General features: G+C 35.8%; 1 protein-coding gene across 2 annotated transcripts in view; it reads left to right on the plus strand.

The window, feature by feature from the left end:
- The window catches only part of PKN2 (protein kinase N2), a 130,625-nt gene that overhangs the window by 90,026 nt on the left and 26,757 nt on the right, over positions 1-13,842 (plus strand). For both annotated transcript variants that reach the window (XM_013056193.2, XM_004752649.2), the window contains 2 exons: positions 12,574-12,717; positions 13,035-13,110. In XM_013056193.2, the coding sequence (XP_012911647.1) occupies positions 12,574-12,717; positions 13,035-13,110 (220 nt within the window). The remainder of the gene's footprint in view (positions 1-12,573; positions 12,718-13,034; positions 13,111-13,842) is intronic.

Genomic DNA, 13,842 nt, shown 5'->3' on the forward strand with positions numbered 1-13,842 from the left:
TGTATTTTCTCTTGTGATTTTCTTAATACTTGGTTTCTTTAGCTTTATTGTAAGGATATAGTATATAACATACAAAATATATATAAGTTGACTATTTGTGATATCAGTAAGGTTTCCAGTCAACAGTAGATTATTAGTAAAGTATTGAGGAGTCAGAAGTCATACTCAGATTGGTAACCTTTGCGTTGTTCAGGGTTCAACTTGTAATCTTTCAGGACTGTTAGAAAAACTGAGGTAGTGTATAGAAAATCCCTTTCATTGCCTGGCACATTTTAGCCACTCAGTGGCATTAATTCTTTCTTTAGCCCTAGGCTTTGATTTGTGGGTGGCTATGAATTTAAGTATAATAGAAGAATATAATAGGTTATGGGGAATTAATTGGTTGAATGTCATTTTCTTTCACTTCAGAGCCTGTTTAAAGTAATTACAGGAGTTTTGATGAATGGTATGATCAAAATGAAGCTCAGAGAGGAACACCTAGATGGTTCAGTTGGTTAAGCATCCAATTCCTGATTTCAGCTCAGGTCATGATCTCAGGCTTGTGAGATGGAGCCCCACATACCATCAGGCTTCACCCTCAGTGTGGTGTCTGCTTGAGATTCCCTCTTTTCCACCCCTCCCCCTCGCTTATGGGTGTGCGTGTGCTCTCTTTCTCTCTCTCAAATAAATAAATGGATCTTTAAAGCAAATGAAACTCAGAGGATTATTGTTAGAGGGAAAACAGCTGGTTACAAGCTTTCTCTTGTAGGCAGGCTATTGTCTTACGAAGTTTTATATTTAAAATAGAACTTAAAAGTAATACATACATACATATAAAATGCAGTAAGAAAGAACTCAAAAGTAAGTTATCCGGGGAGCCTGGGTGGCTCTGTGGGTTAAGCCGCTGCCTTCGGCTCAGGTCATGATCTCAGTGTCCTAGAATCGAGCCCCGCATTGGGCTTCTGCTCAGCGGGAGTCTGCTTCCCCCTCTCTCTGCCTGACTCTCTGCCTACTTGTGATTTCTCTCTCTGTCAAATAAATAAATAAAATCTTTAAAAAAAAAAATAAAAGGTAAGTTATCATCATCTTATAGTTAAGCTGAGCCCCAGGGTAGTTAAATATTAATAAATGTCAGAGTTGGTACTAAACCTCAGTGTTGTTCAAAATGAATATTCTTTCCTCTATGGTAGTTTGAATGAGGTAGATAACAGTTAAATAGAGGAAGAAATAACAGAAAGATAATGAAATCTGAAAGAGAAAATAATTTAAAATTACTTAGACTACAAGCTTAGAAAACTACAAAGACTGGTAACTGTTGATTGGTTTTTCTTTACTTGTAGTGGTGATCTTCACCTAAAATTGTTTTTTTTCCATGACTTCAGATAGTCTTCCTACTTTGGAGTAGTCCTCCCTTTCAGAGTTTGAAAACAGTGCATGACTAAGTAAAGCTATTCATCCCTGAGGCCAGCTAGACTTTCTAGGTTCCTGGTAGGCATGTTCCTTGTTCCTAATTTGATTAGAAACTTCTTTTTGACAGAGACTACATTCCTTATTGTGATAATCACTTGTGTTTACATATTACATTTCACTTTTTCATGTGCCTTTTACCCTTTTACTTCATCCCTTATATTTATAGAATATTTATTTATGGAAAATGTTTATTGAAGTATTTATAGAAAATGTTATTTTAAACTGTCTCACGTGTTCATGCCTAGCATTTTGCCTCAAATGTCAAGTTTCTTTTGTACGGGATTCTGGAACTTAGTTATTTATACTGTTTCTATCCTTTTCAAGGTACAAAGATTCATAGGACTTTTTGGAGTTAGGAGATACTCTGGAAATAATCTAGACCTAGAATAATTTAAGAAAGCCCAAATTATGTTCCTGGTAGGTCAGGGCTCCATAGAATTGTCTTAGGAGAGAACACAGAGACTTTTTGTTTGTTTTGATATTCTGGGTAAGATATTTGAAATTTGCCACTTAAGAAAAACAAGCTTTGGGGCACCTGGGTGGCTCAGTGGGTTAAGCCTCTGCCTTCTGCTTAGGTCATGATCTCAGGGTCCTGGAATTGAGCCCTGCATCAGGCTCTCTACTCAGCAGGGAGCTTGCTTCCTCCCCTCTCCCTCTCACTGCCTTTGCCTGCTTGTGATCTCTGTCATATAAATAAATGAAATCTTTTTAAAAAAAAGGAAAAACAAGCTTTGAAAATTGCTGATGTAATTTAATGTAGCCCCCTCACTTCACAAATTAATAAGGAAATTATGGCCTAAGGATTGTAAGTAACTAGCGTAACTAGCCTAATGTATAATCAAGAACTCTTTTTTAAAATTTTTACTGTAGTATAGTTGACACAGTATTATATTATTTTCAAGTGTACGATGTAGTGATTCAGCAAATCTGCATATTATTTTTCTGCTCACCACAAGTGTAGCTACTTTGCCACTACACAAAGCTGTTATAATGCCGTTGATTATATTCCTTATGCTTTTATCCTTTTTCCCTGCGACTTACTCCATAACTGTAAGCCTGTATCTGCCACTCCGTCATCCATTTTGCCCATCCCCTCAATCCACTCCCATCCCTCTGGCAATATCCATTTATTCTCTGTATTTATGGGTGTGTTTCCACTTTTCATAAATAACCCAGGATTCTTTTATTTAAAAAAAAATTTTTTTATCAAGTAATATCTATGCTCAGTGTGGGATTCAAACTGACAAGTGTGGGACTCAAACTGACAAGCCCAAGATCAAGAGTCACTCCACCAACTGAGCCAACAAGTCACCCCAATAATCCAGGATTCTTAATGAAGTTCCTGTGTTCTTTCTATTCTTATCAGGTTACCCTTTTTATATTTTCTTTAAAAATTTGGTCCTTTTTAATGTTTACTGTAAACACATTAGTAGCTATGTAATACCTCATTTTTCCTGAATTCCCTCAGTCCTGGGGGAACAAGCCATAGAATAGGAATACAATGACATATTAATTTCTTCTGTGTATGAGCTATCTGACTCTGACCATACTATTCAATCTGAGATGCTATTTTTTAACTTAACATGAAACTGCAGGCGCCCTGAATGGCTCAGTCAGTAGTACATGCATCTCTTAATCTCGGGGTTATGAGTTCAAGCCCCATGTTGGGTGTAGAGCCTACTTAATTAAAAAAAGAAGAAGAAGAAATGAAACTATGAAAATATTTACCCTTCTTACCTTTCTGCTGCTTCCAGATTCTATCAGATGACACAATATATTCTCTGAGGCTATGAATCTGGAGACAATGAACTATGTATATAATCATCTACCTTTTTTTTCCCCATCCCTATCATCTTTTGATGACCAGTCTCCAGTATTTCTTAAGGACTTTGGTTCTTCACTTCAGCATCATTATGGGAGATTAAAGGGAAAAAAGAACAAAACATATATGTAAATAACCTACTTAACATTGTATTATTACAAAGTTCTTGGAGCATCTCAGCCACAGTGTACCTTTACTCCTTGTCATTTTAGCAATGAATGGTTCTGAAATCTTAAATTTGATATGCCAGACTTAACAAATCTTTTACTTCTCTAAAGAAGATAGTTACATAAAGCACCAAGATTAATGGTTATATAGTAAGTGACAGCTCATGTTGTTATTGTTACTCATCTGGCTCTCTTCTTTATTACCTCAGAACTTGATATTTGATCAACTATTTCCATTTTTTTGATTCTTCAGGAAAGGACTGAAGAAGGGCCATCAGTCCCTTCCAAATTACATTTTCTTTTCCCTGTACCCTTAAACTAGTGTTATCCCGAACCTTGTCCTTATTGACATGGTTCCACATAAAACATTCTTCAACATTGTCTTTATATCAACAACACCTGTTCTAGAAACTCCCAACAGCCAGTCATTTCTACCATCTGTCTTTTTTGCTCTAATTTACTGAATACTGCTAAAATATTAATCTTACCAATTACTATAAGTTTTAGTTTCTCACCTCAGCTGGGCTTATAAAAGTTATCCTGCATTTCAGATCTTAATCCCATTACCAGAAGCTTTTCTTCCACCTATCTCTTCAAAATTCTATTCCCTCTCAGACTCCTTTGCTTCTGTGTTATAGATAAGATTAAGATCATTAGGATGCAGCTTCCTCAGATTCCTCCATCACCTGCAAATATTTCTGTATCTTTTTCATTGGTTTTAGAGAAAGAGGTCTCTCTCGGTCCTGTGAGAGCCTATAAGAATTCAGTTTGTGCTCCAGTTTCCATTTTCTCTCATCTCCTAAACCCTTTTCCATCAGTTACCCCAGCTATCACCTATATATTTTTTTTATCTCCTCTTTTCTTCCCACCTCTGATTCTTCTGTATATGTTAACATTCCTCCCACTAAAAAAAAAAAAATTTGTTTTGCTTCTTCATAGCTCTGTTGATAGGTCTCTCATACTCAAGATCCTTGAAGTAGTAATTTGTGATCACAATCTATTCTTCCTCTGTCATTCATTATACATTGCACTGAAACTTGTGCTGTAATAGGTCCTGAATAACACACATTACATATAGTGTCATTTAATCCTCCCAACAATCTTGCATATATAATTATTTTCGCTGTTTTGGGGATTATTTGAAGTTCCAAAAGTTAAATAACTTTTCTTGCCCTCACAGCTAGAAAGCACTGATTCTGGGAATCACCGCAAGCATCTGACACTAAAGCCAAGTCTTACCTGACACCAGTATGTTCTTTTTTAATAGTGGGCTAACTTGTCTTTTTGTTTCCAATATAGATTTTATTAATGACTTATCACAATAGTAATGATAAAAGCTGACATTTACTGAGTACTGACTATGTACTGAGTTTGTCTTAACTCTTAATTTTCATACCACCCTAGTGTTTGATACCATTATTATATATATTTTACATATGAGCAAACTGAGTCTCAAAAAAGGTAAGTAAGTAACTTGCCCAAGGTCACAAAACTAGTAAGTAGTATCAAGCTAAGATGTCAACCTATGTTGTTCTACAGAAATTAATTGTTTATGCAGTACCAGGCAGTCTTGATTCTAGAGGCCTTGTTTTTAATTACTATATTGCCTGATCTGACCTGACCTCTACTCCTCTATATTTTAAATCCTTTAGTGGCAGCATATAATTTACAAGTTAAAGACCAAATACTTTGCAAATCTTACGAAGCCCTTCATGACTGTCTGCCCATCTTCTCATCTTTATTTCCCAAAGTTTCCATTCTTAATATTCTAGGCTTTAACTAGATGAAACTATTTCCTATCCATATGATATACTTCATGCATGCTTAACTTTGTACATTCTTTCCCATGTGACTACTGTGTTCTCTTCTCCTTTAATTTTGTAATTTATATCTGAAAACCCAATTGAGCAATCCTTAACCTTTTCTGATCTTCCGACTACCTTTTCCTTCGGAAAAATTGGTCAGTTCTTCCTTTTGTATCATTGTGCCAGTTGTATATGCCTCTCTGTTGCCAGTATTTATTTACATTTCCATCTCCCTAATAAAACTGAACTGTTTAAGAACAGGACCATACATTGCTTCTCTTTGTATCTCTGTCACAGTACTGAAGATAGGTATTCATTGAGTATTAACAGGATGAATGAAAATAATTTATGTAAAATATCTTTAAAAAGCAGGTTGTTTCAATTTCCTCTTTTTCCCTCATACATCAACATACCCAGGTGACACACTCTTATTCGTACAGATTCATACAAATAGATTTCCAGAATGACACACATTAAAATAGACAATTGAAAATATCTTCTTTTTACCTACTCCCATGCTCCCCCACACAAGTGAGTCTGACTTGTTTCCCTGTGCTTTACCTGTTATTGTCCTATAGCACCGTATTGGCATTTTAGCTTTTTTCTACCTCTGTGATCTTTAAAGTATCACACAAAGTACTACATTTAGTGCTGTGAGAAATACAAAACAGCAAGAAATGTTCTTTCCATAAAGTACCCTGTGGTCTGGTAGGTTTAAAAAAAGCAGTTTGAGACAAAATAAAGAACTATTTAATTGTGTTTCAGAAACTTAGGGAAGAATTCTACCCAACATGAGCATGCATCAAAAACTTTAAAATACATAAGGATACAACCACCATCAGTAAGCAGCAGTATATAATGGGCTTATTCGTTGTAGAGTATAATATGAATGTTTAAATTATTTAAAAAAGTAATAGAGGAATTTAAAAACATGAGCAAAGAGTGAGTGTCAAAAAGACTAGGCAACGTTTTTAAAGAACAAAAGGAAATACTGGACATCTGAAATGGGCATCAGAAATAATTGGGGGAATAGTGGCAATGAAACATGATTGCCATTGGTAAATTGCTGAAGCTGGGTGGGAAGCAGAATGAAATAAAACTTAAGAAAAATCAGAACTACAACATTTGCAATTGAAAACTAAGTGGATGGGTTAAATAACAGGGGATTTAGTGGTATGGAAGATGAAGCTAAAAAAGTTGCCCTAGGGCAACACAAAGAGACAAAGAAATGAAAAACATGAAAAAAGAGAGGCTGAGAGATACAAAGAATAGGATGAAAATGACTAATACACTAAGTGGAGTTCCAGAATGAGGGAGTGCAGAAAATGGGACAGTGGTCATGTCTGAAGCAATAATAACCTAGGATTTTTCAGAAATGATGACAAACATGAATCCTCAGATTTGAGAACACGAGTCCCTAGAAAGATAAATAAAAAGTTATACACATCTAAAAACTCAAGAGAAAGACATAATGGACTGGAATTATTCAAGAACACCCTTGTGAGGGAGATGGATGTTTAATTTGGTCTTGATGAAAAGCGAATTTGAACTGGTACAAAGAGTTTGAAATCTCATATGACAGTATAGTTTTTGGCTGGGGAATAAGATACAGGACTAGACATAGAAACTGTGTGTAAAGACAGAGGCAGGAAAGTTTAGAATGGGTTTGGGATAATAGGGAGTCTTTGGACCTTTTTATACAATATGAATTGATATAGATAGCAGTATCTATATAAAGTGGTATCTAATAAGCTGTATCTATATAAAACAGTTAAAGCACTAGTTTGTATCATAATTGTTTACTTTTCTCTTTCATTGTGAAGAGAGCAGAGTTACCCACATCTGTAGGAGGCAGACTTTTCAAGCAAATATCACAATCTCATATTCTCCATTGTCTCAGTCTCAAACTCTCCTCTTTGTATTTCCTATCCTCCCCAAAGGTTTAAGGTTTCCCTCTTTTTGTCACATTTGGTCCATCTGGAAGATCACCCTTAATGGACTCCTGAACTCAAAAGAGATATGACTGTTTCCTGATGATGTAGTTTTCTGTTTGCCCTTAGTGGATTTCATTGGCCCCATTCCCTATCCTGTGTTTTGCCCCTGGAGGCTGATAGCAGTGAACTTGAACCACTAGGCTCTGACTTATAATGAGAGACATTATTAGGAAGCAGAAGGAGAGGGAAGTCAAGGTGTTTGTTTCCCTCCTTGCCTATTTTCACAGCATTGGTTCAACTATGGCTATAGCTCCTGATGGACAGTCCCTTTTCCAAGGTTCTGTTAGTACTCACTGGATTCTGGTAACTAGTGCCTCTTGCCCGTTGAGGCTAGGGGTTTTTCTACTACTGCTAGATGTCAGTTGCTTCCCATACTTGTTGGTTCCTTAACCTTAATCACACCTCCATAAATAGACAATTTTTAAAATTCAGGCTCTTTGGGGTGCCTGGGTGGTTCAGTGGATTAAGCATCTGCCTTTGGCTCAGGTCATGATCCCAGTGTCCTGGGATCAAGCCCCACATTGGGCTCCCTGCAAAGTGGGGAGTTTGCTTCTCCCTCTCGCTCTGCCCCTCCCCTGCTCATGCTCTCTGTCTCTCTGTCCAATAAATAAAGCCTTTTTAAAAATAAATAAAATTTAGACTCTTTGAGTGTACAGTTTCTTTGCTGCTGGGACCCTAACTGGTGTTTCCCAAGTCTGTGCTGTCAGAAGCCCACGGAAGGCCATTTAATGGAAGACCAATTAATGTGATATGTGCCATGTTGTATGTTTACAAAGTCTTACCTTTCCTTGGCTCTTGAACTTTCCATGTTTTGCTTTTTGCCCCTCCCCCCTTTTTTCTTTTCAACAGTGCTTCCTAGCTTTCGTTTTCTTGTCTTAGAGGTACCCTGACTTTCTTGATTCACGGCATCCTCAGTGTTCTAGTTTTTATTTTTATTTTTATTTTTTTTAACAATGTGTATCCAGGCCAAAAGAAATATCCAACAATTTCATATTAAGAAGTACTTACTAAAAAGCTTCTGTGCAGAGAAGGAAACAGAAACAAAATGAGAAAGCATCCTACAGAATGGGAGAAAGTATTTGTGAATCATAGATCAGATAAGGGGTTAACATTCAAAATATATAGAAATGTCCTAAACCTCAATAGCAAAAAAAATCTGATTAAAAAATGGACAGAAACTGAATAGACATTTTTATAAAGAAGACATTCACATAGTCAACAGGTAACATGTAAAGGCTCAACATCACTAACCATCAAGGAGATGGCCAGTCAAAACCATAATGAGGTACAACCTTATACCTGTTAGAACAGCTGTCATCAAGAAGACAAGAGATAACAAGTATAGACAAGGATGTGGAGAAAAAGAAACCTTTGTGCACTGTTGATGGGAATGTAAATTGGTACAGCCACTATGAAAAATAGTATGAAGGTTCCTCGAAAAATTAAAAATAGAACTACTATATGATTCACTAGTCCCACTCCTCAGTATGTTTTCATTTCAAAAGAAATGAAAACGAATGATATGATATCGAACAAAGAAATGATATCGAAGAGCTATCTACACTTCCATGTTCATTGCAGCATTATTCACAATGGCCAAGTTACAGAAACAACGTGTCTGTCAATGGATGAATGGGTAAAGAAGATGAGACGTGAGATCTATATGGAACATTAGTCAACCATGAGAAGGAGGAAATCCTGCTATTTGTAAACATGGATGGCCTTGAGGACATTATACTAAGTGAAATAAGCCAAAGACAAATACTGCATGGTATCGTTTATATGTGGAATCTTGAAAATAAATAAATAAATAAATAAATAAAGCCAAACATCCGGGAATGAGGTAGAGAAGTGGATGCCAGGAACTAGGGGGTGGGGAAAATATAGAGAGGTTGGTAAAAAGAAAAAAAATGTAAATTTTAATTATAAAATGAATAAGGTCTGAGCGTCCATTGTATAACATGGTAACTATAGTTAACACTGTAAATGAAATTTTTTCATTTAAATTCAATTAGCTAATGTAAATGAAATTTACTGAGAGTAGAACTTAAATGTTCTCAAATATAAAATATATGAAATGATGGATGTGTTAATTAACTAGATGGGAAGAATCTTCAGCGTATAGGTACAAAATACCTTGGTATACACCTTTTTTTATGACTTTTTATTTATTAGCCTAGAGAGAGAGAAAGCAGGGGAGGGAGCACAGCAAGGGGAGTGGGAGAGGGAGAAGCAGATTTCCAGGTGAGCAGGGAGCCTGGTGCAGGGCTCCATCCCAGGACCCTGGGATCACAATCTGAGCTAAAGGCAGACACTTAATGACTGAGCCATCCAGGTGCCTCTTGATAAACACTTTAATATACACGATTTCATTTAAAAAGTAGTTACTTTAAAAATATTTAGTACTGGGGTCCCTGGGTGGCTCAGTGGGTTAAAGCCTCTGCCTTTGGCTCAGGTCATGATCCCAGGGTCCTGGGATCGGCCCATCCGGCTTTCTGCTCAGCAGGGAGCCTGCTTCCTCCTCTCTGCCTATTTCTCTGCCTACTTGTGATCTCCATCTGTCAAATAAATAAATAAAATCTTTAAAAAAAAAAAATTAGTACTGGGGTGCCTGGGTGGCTCATTGGGTTAAGCTGCTGCCTTTGGCTCAAGTCATGATGAAAAAATAATTTTATTTCATTTTTATGTAACCAGTTATTTACTAATGGAGTCTGCCTGTTGTATAGTATATAATTTCTCAAAGCGTGGAATTAGAATGAATACAGTATCCCTATCTCCTCTTACACATTTATTTTTCATGTGGAAAAATCAGTTTTTGAGATCTAGTATAACAAAGATAAGATGTCATCAGAAAGATTGTGGTACATTCTGATGCTCAAATGGAATTTACTATGAGCTAGTATTTCTTATGGTATCCCATAGGTGTCACTGTGTTTCTTTTGTAAAGTTAAAATATCCTCCATTGCCCCAAGAGTTCCTCCCAGTTTGGGAACTTCAGCCTTCTTGATGTTTCACTGCCTTTTTATGATAGATGTGTGCTGGGTTTTTTTTAATTGCAGCACATTTTTTAAGTTGTTCTTCCTTCCTTCCTCTCCTCCTTATAGGGCTGATTCAACATCTCTTTTTCTGTTTACTTTCAGGCCTTATAGACGTCAGACAAATCATTCAGATGCCTTAGATCTACAACAGAGTTATTTCTTTGATTCTAGGTTCAAATTCATTAAAAGACCAAATGAAGCACAGGTTGGGACAGTTTGCCAGAACTGCCCAGGAGTAGCTCAGATCATACTGCTCTGCTATTTTGGTGATGATTTGACTCCATCTAGAATTTTGTTGCTCTTGGAGTTTGACATTACCTAGAAAGATGTCGTTGCTTTCTAGAACTGGCCTACTTCATTTGGAAAATTGCCAGCAAATAAGCAGTCACCCTTAGAGTTTAAATTCAGTAAACATTAGTGAGCTCTCTTTATATAAAAGGTATTTTCCTTATTAGGTGCTCTATTCCTGGTTTACCTATCCAAATACACACAGGATGTTAGAGAGTGAAGTATGTTTAGAGTTCCATGAAACAGTGTTATAAGTATCAACATAAAAGATCTTCATCTGCTCTAGATCACAGTTATCCTCCCCCCTTAAATTATAGAGAGTCATCTTCACAAGGAACAAGGCAAAGACAGAAAAAGTGAAGAGCTTTATACCTAAAACCTCAGTGTAGAATTCCAAGAAAGCTAGCCTTCCATCTCAAAGCTTAGATCTTTCTAACACACTTCAGTTTAAAACACAGAACAAAGTGAAAGCAGAAAGAGAAATGAGTTAATGTATGTTATCAGATTGGCTAGAATAAATACAAATGTAGTGATTGGACCTCTTCTCATCTGGAGAAAGATATAATCTTAACCATGTGTTAACTGTTAGCAGTGTGAAAGTATAAGAACTTTTAACAAATACTAATTCCATCGCCAGAAAGTCTGAAACTGTGTAGTGTAAATTACCAGTCTCTGGTTCATTTATTCACCTAGTTTGTTTCCCAGAATAACTTCCCCCAATACTTAAACTTTTAACTTGAGTAGATGCCATTTGCCTAATCTTAAAAGAATTACACTTCTTCTTTCATGACAAGCATTCTCTCTCATAGTAATTATATTTCATAGAGAAAGAGGAGGTGGCCCTGGGTTGACATACTGCCATAGATGCCTTTTTCTGATTAGTTATGAGACCTTCTGGTGCATTGTGTTTTTAATTTTTTTTTTAATTTTATGTTTTTTTTTGTCTTCATTTGCATCAATTCATTGTATAATTTAAAGTGAAAATGTTTGTTACTATTTATGCCAGAAGTTTATATAATAGGCATAAGTTCATAAATTGAAAGTTCTACAGGAAAGAAATAACTTTTTACTTTCTTGAGCCTAAGGAGGGGGAAAATGTTTAGCTCTTCTTGTGAATGGTCTGCAGAATCCTGAGAAACAAAGTAATGGAGAAGTCTGGTGCTTTCTAATTAAAATATATGTAGATTATAACATATGTAGAGGTCAGTTTATGGCACAGTTTATAAACTGTGTTCTAATGGATTGTTAAAACCTTAAATATGTTTCTCCACATAAGCATTATTTTTAATGATTACAGAGTTATTCTCTTATATGAATATGGTATAATATACTTGTCCCTAGTTTCTGGACATTCAGGCTGTTGCTGCTTTGCTGCCTTATGTGGGAGGGAAAAGGGTTATAATAAATGAACATCATTTTGTGTAAAACTTAGTCTGAATCTCCCTTCTTACCTGCATCTGCCCTTTCTATTACTAGTCCTATTACCTGGTAGTATTCTTTTGAAGATTAAGTGATCTAATACTTTCAGAGTGCTTAGTACAGTGTGTGGCGTCTGTAAGTACAGAATAAATGCTGTCTGCAGACCTCCCTAACTCCGCATTGGGATAAGGTAATAAGACAGTTTGAAATGGGTTCTTTGTGGAGAGCACTGAGGTCTTTCAGTAATAGTATTGTAAGTGATACCAGTACTGAAGCTGTGGCATGGGGAGGAGTTTCTGTGGTCAGTCTTCTGTATTGGTTGTTCCAGTTGTGTATTCTTTGTTTTAAAAAAAAAAAAAAAAAAAAAGAATATCTTAGCTGGAGACTGGTGGAATATAAATTTCTTCCTTGTAGTTAAAATATGTAAGTTTGTTAATATATAATAGAGAAACATTACAAAGCACTCTTAATAGTGTGATTTTTGTGTGTGTTATCTTTGTTTATTTGTATTTTATATTTTTTGTGATCTTTTATTCAAGTGTGTGTCCAATGATGTCTTCTCTGTTTTATTATTTTTTTTAATTATCCTAGTCACGTGAACTGGAAATTTCAGTTTATTGGCGTGATTGGAGATCTCTGTGTGCTGTAAAATTTCTGAGGTTAGAAGATTTTTTAGACAACCAACGGCATGGCATGTGTCTCTATTTGGAACCACAGGGTACTTTATTTGCAGAGGTAATAAATGTGTTTTATTAAATGTGTATCACTCTCATTGAAATTATGTAGGCAGCATAATGTAAAAATGGAAAGAGTATTAGGCTGAACGACAGACAATTTAAATTTTTCGCTCAACTCCACTACTGCATAGGTGTATTACCTTGAGACAAATCTTTTATCGTCTCTAGGTCTACTTTCTCACCTAGAAAATAAGAAGTTGGGCTTAAAATATATCTAAAGTTCTCTTAAGTTTTCAAAAGTTAGAATTTTGTTCAATTTCGTGAACCATAAATCCAAAGCTATACTCATGTCAACTTGAATTTTCTTCACTGCAGGTTACCTTTTTTAATCCAGTTATTGAAAGAAGACCCAAACTCCAAAGACAAAAGAAAATTTTTTCAAAACAACAAGGTAGTTACTAAGAAATCAAATATGTCTTTTGGTGTATTCTGATGCATAGGTGATCTGCATTTAAAAGTGATACCCATCTTTGTTTTTGTTTTCCATTCATTTCTAACTTTTTTTTATTAAGAAACATTTCAAACATATTCATGAGTAGAGAGACTGGTACTATGTACCCTCACTCAGCCTCAACAACAGTCAACTCATGGCTAATTTTGTTTCATTTATATCCCATCCACATACTACTTCAGATTATATGAATCAAAGGTAGACACCATATTGATTCATCCATAAATATTATAGTTATTTGCTCTAAAAGTTCATTCTTTTTTTTTTTTTTTAGATTTTATTTATTTATTTGACAGAGAGAGATCACAAGTAGGCAGAGAGGCAGGCAGAGAGAGAGAGAGAGAGAGGAGGAAGCAGGCTCCCTGCTGAGCAGAGAGCCTGATGTGGGACTCGATCCCAGGACCCTGAGATCATGACCTGAGCTGAAGGCAGCGGCTTAACCCACTGAGCCACCCAGGCGCCCCAGTTCATTCTTTTTTTTAAGAGAATTCTTTTTTAAACCTTAGCCACATATCATTGCTAGACTTGAACAAATAGTGCCTACCTATTTATTTTTAAAACTATTTTCACTATTTTACACTAGCCTTTAATAACAAATAGTTAAGAACTATTTTTGAAGTAACAAATTTTGTTTGTTCTTCATAAATTATAAACCAGTGAATATGAATTTTT

This window comes from Mustela putorius, unplaced genomic scaffold (assembly GCF_011764305.1).
Source record: "Mustela putorius furo isolate JIRA1106 unplaced genomic scaffold, ASM1176430v1.1 tig00003853_pilon_pilon_pilon, whole genome shotgun sequence".
Lineage (NCBI taxonomy): Eukaryota > Metazoa > Chordata > Mammalia > Carnivora > Mustelidae > Mustela > Mustela putorius.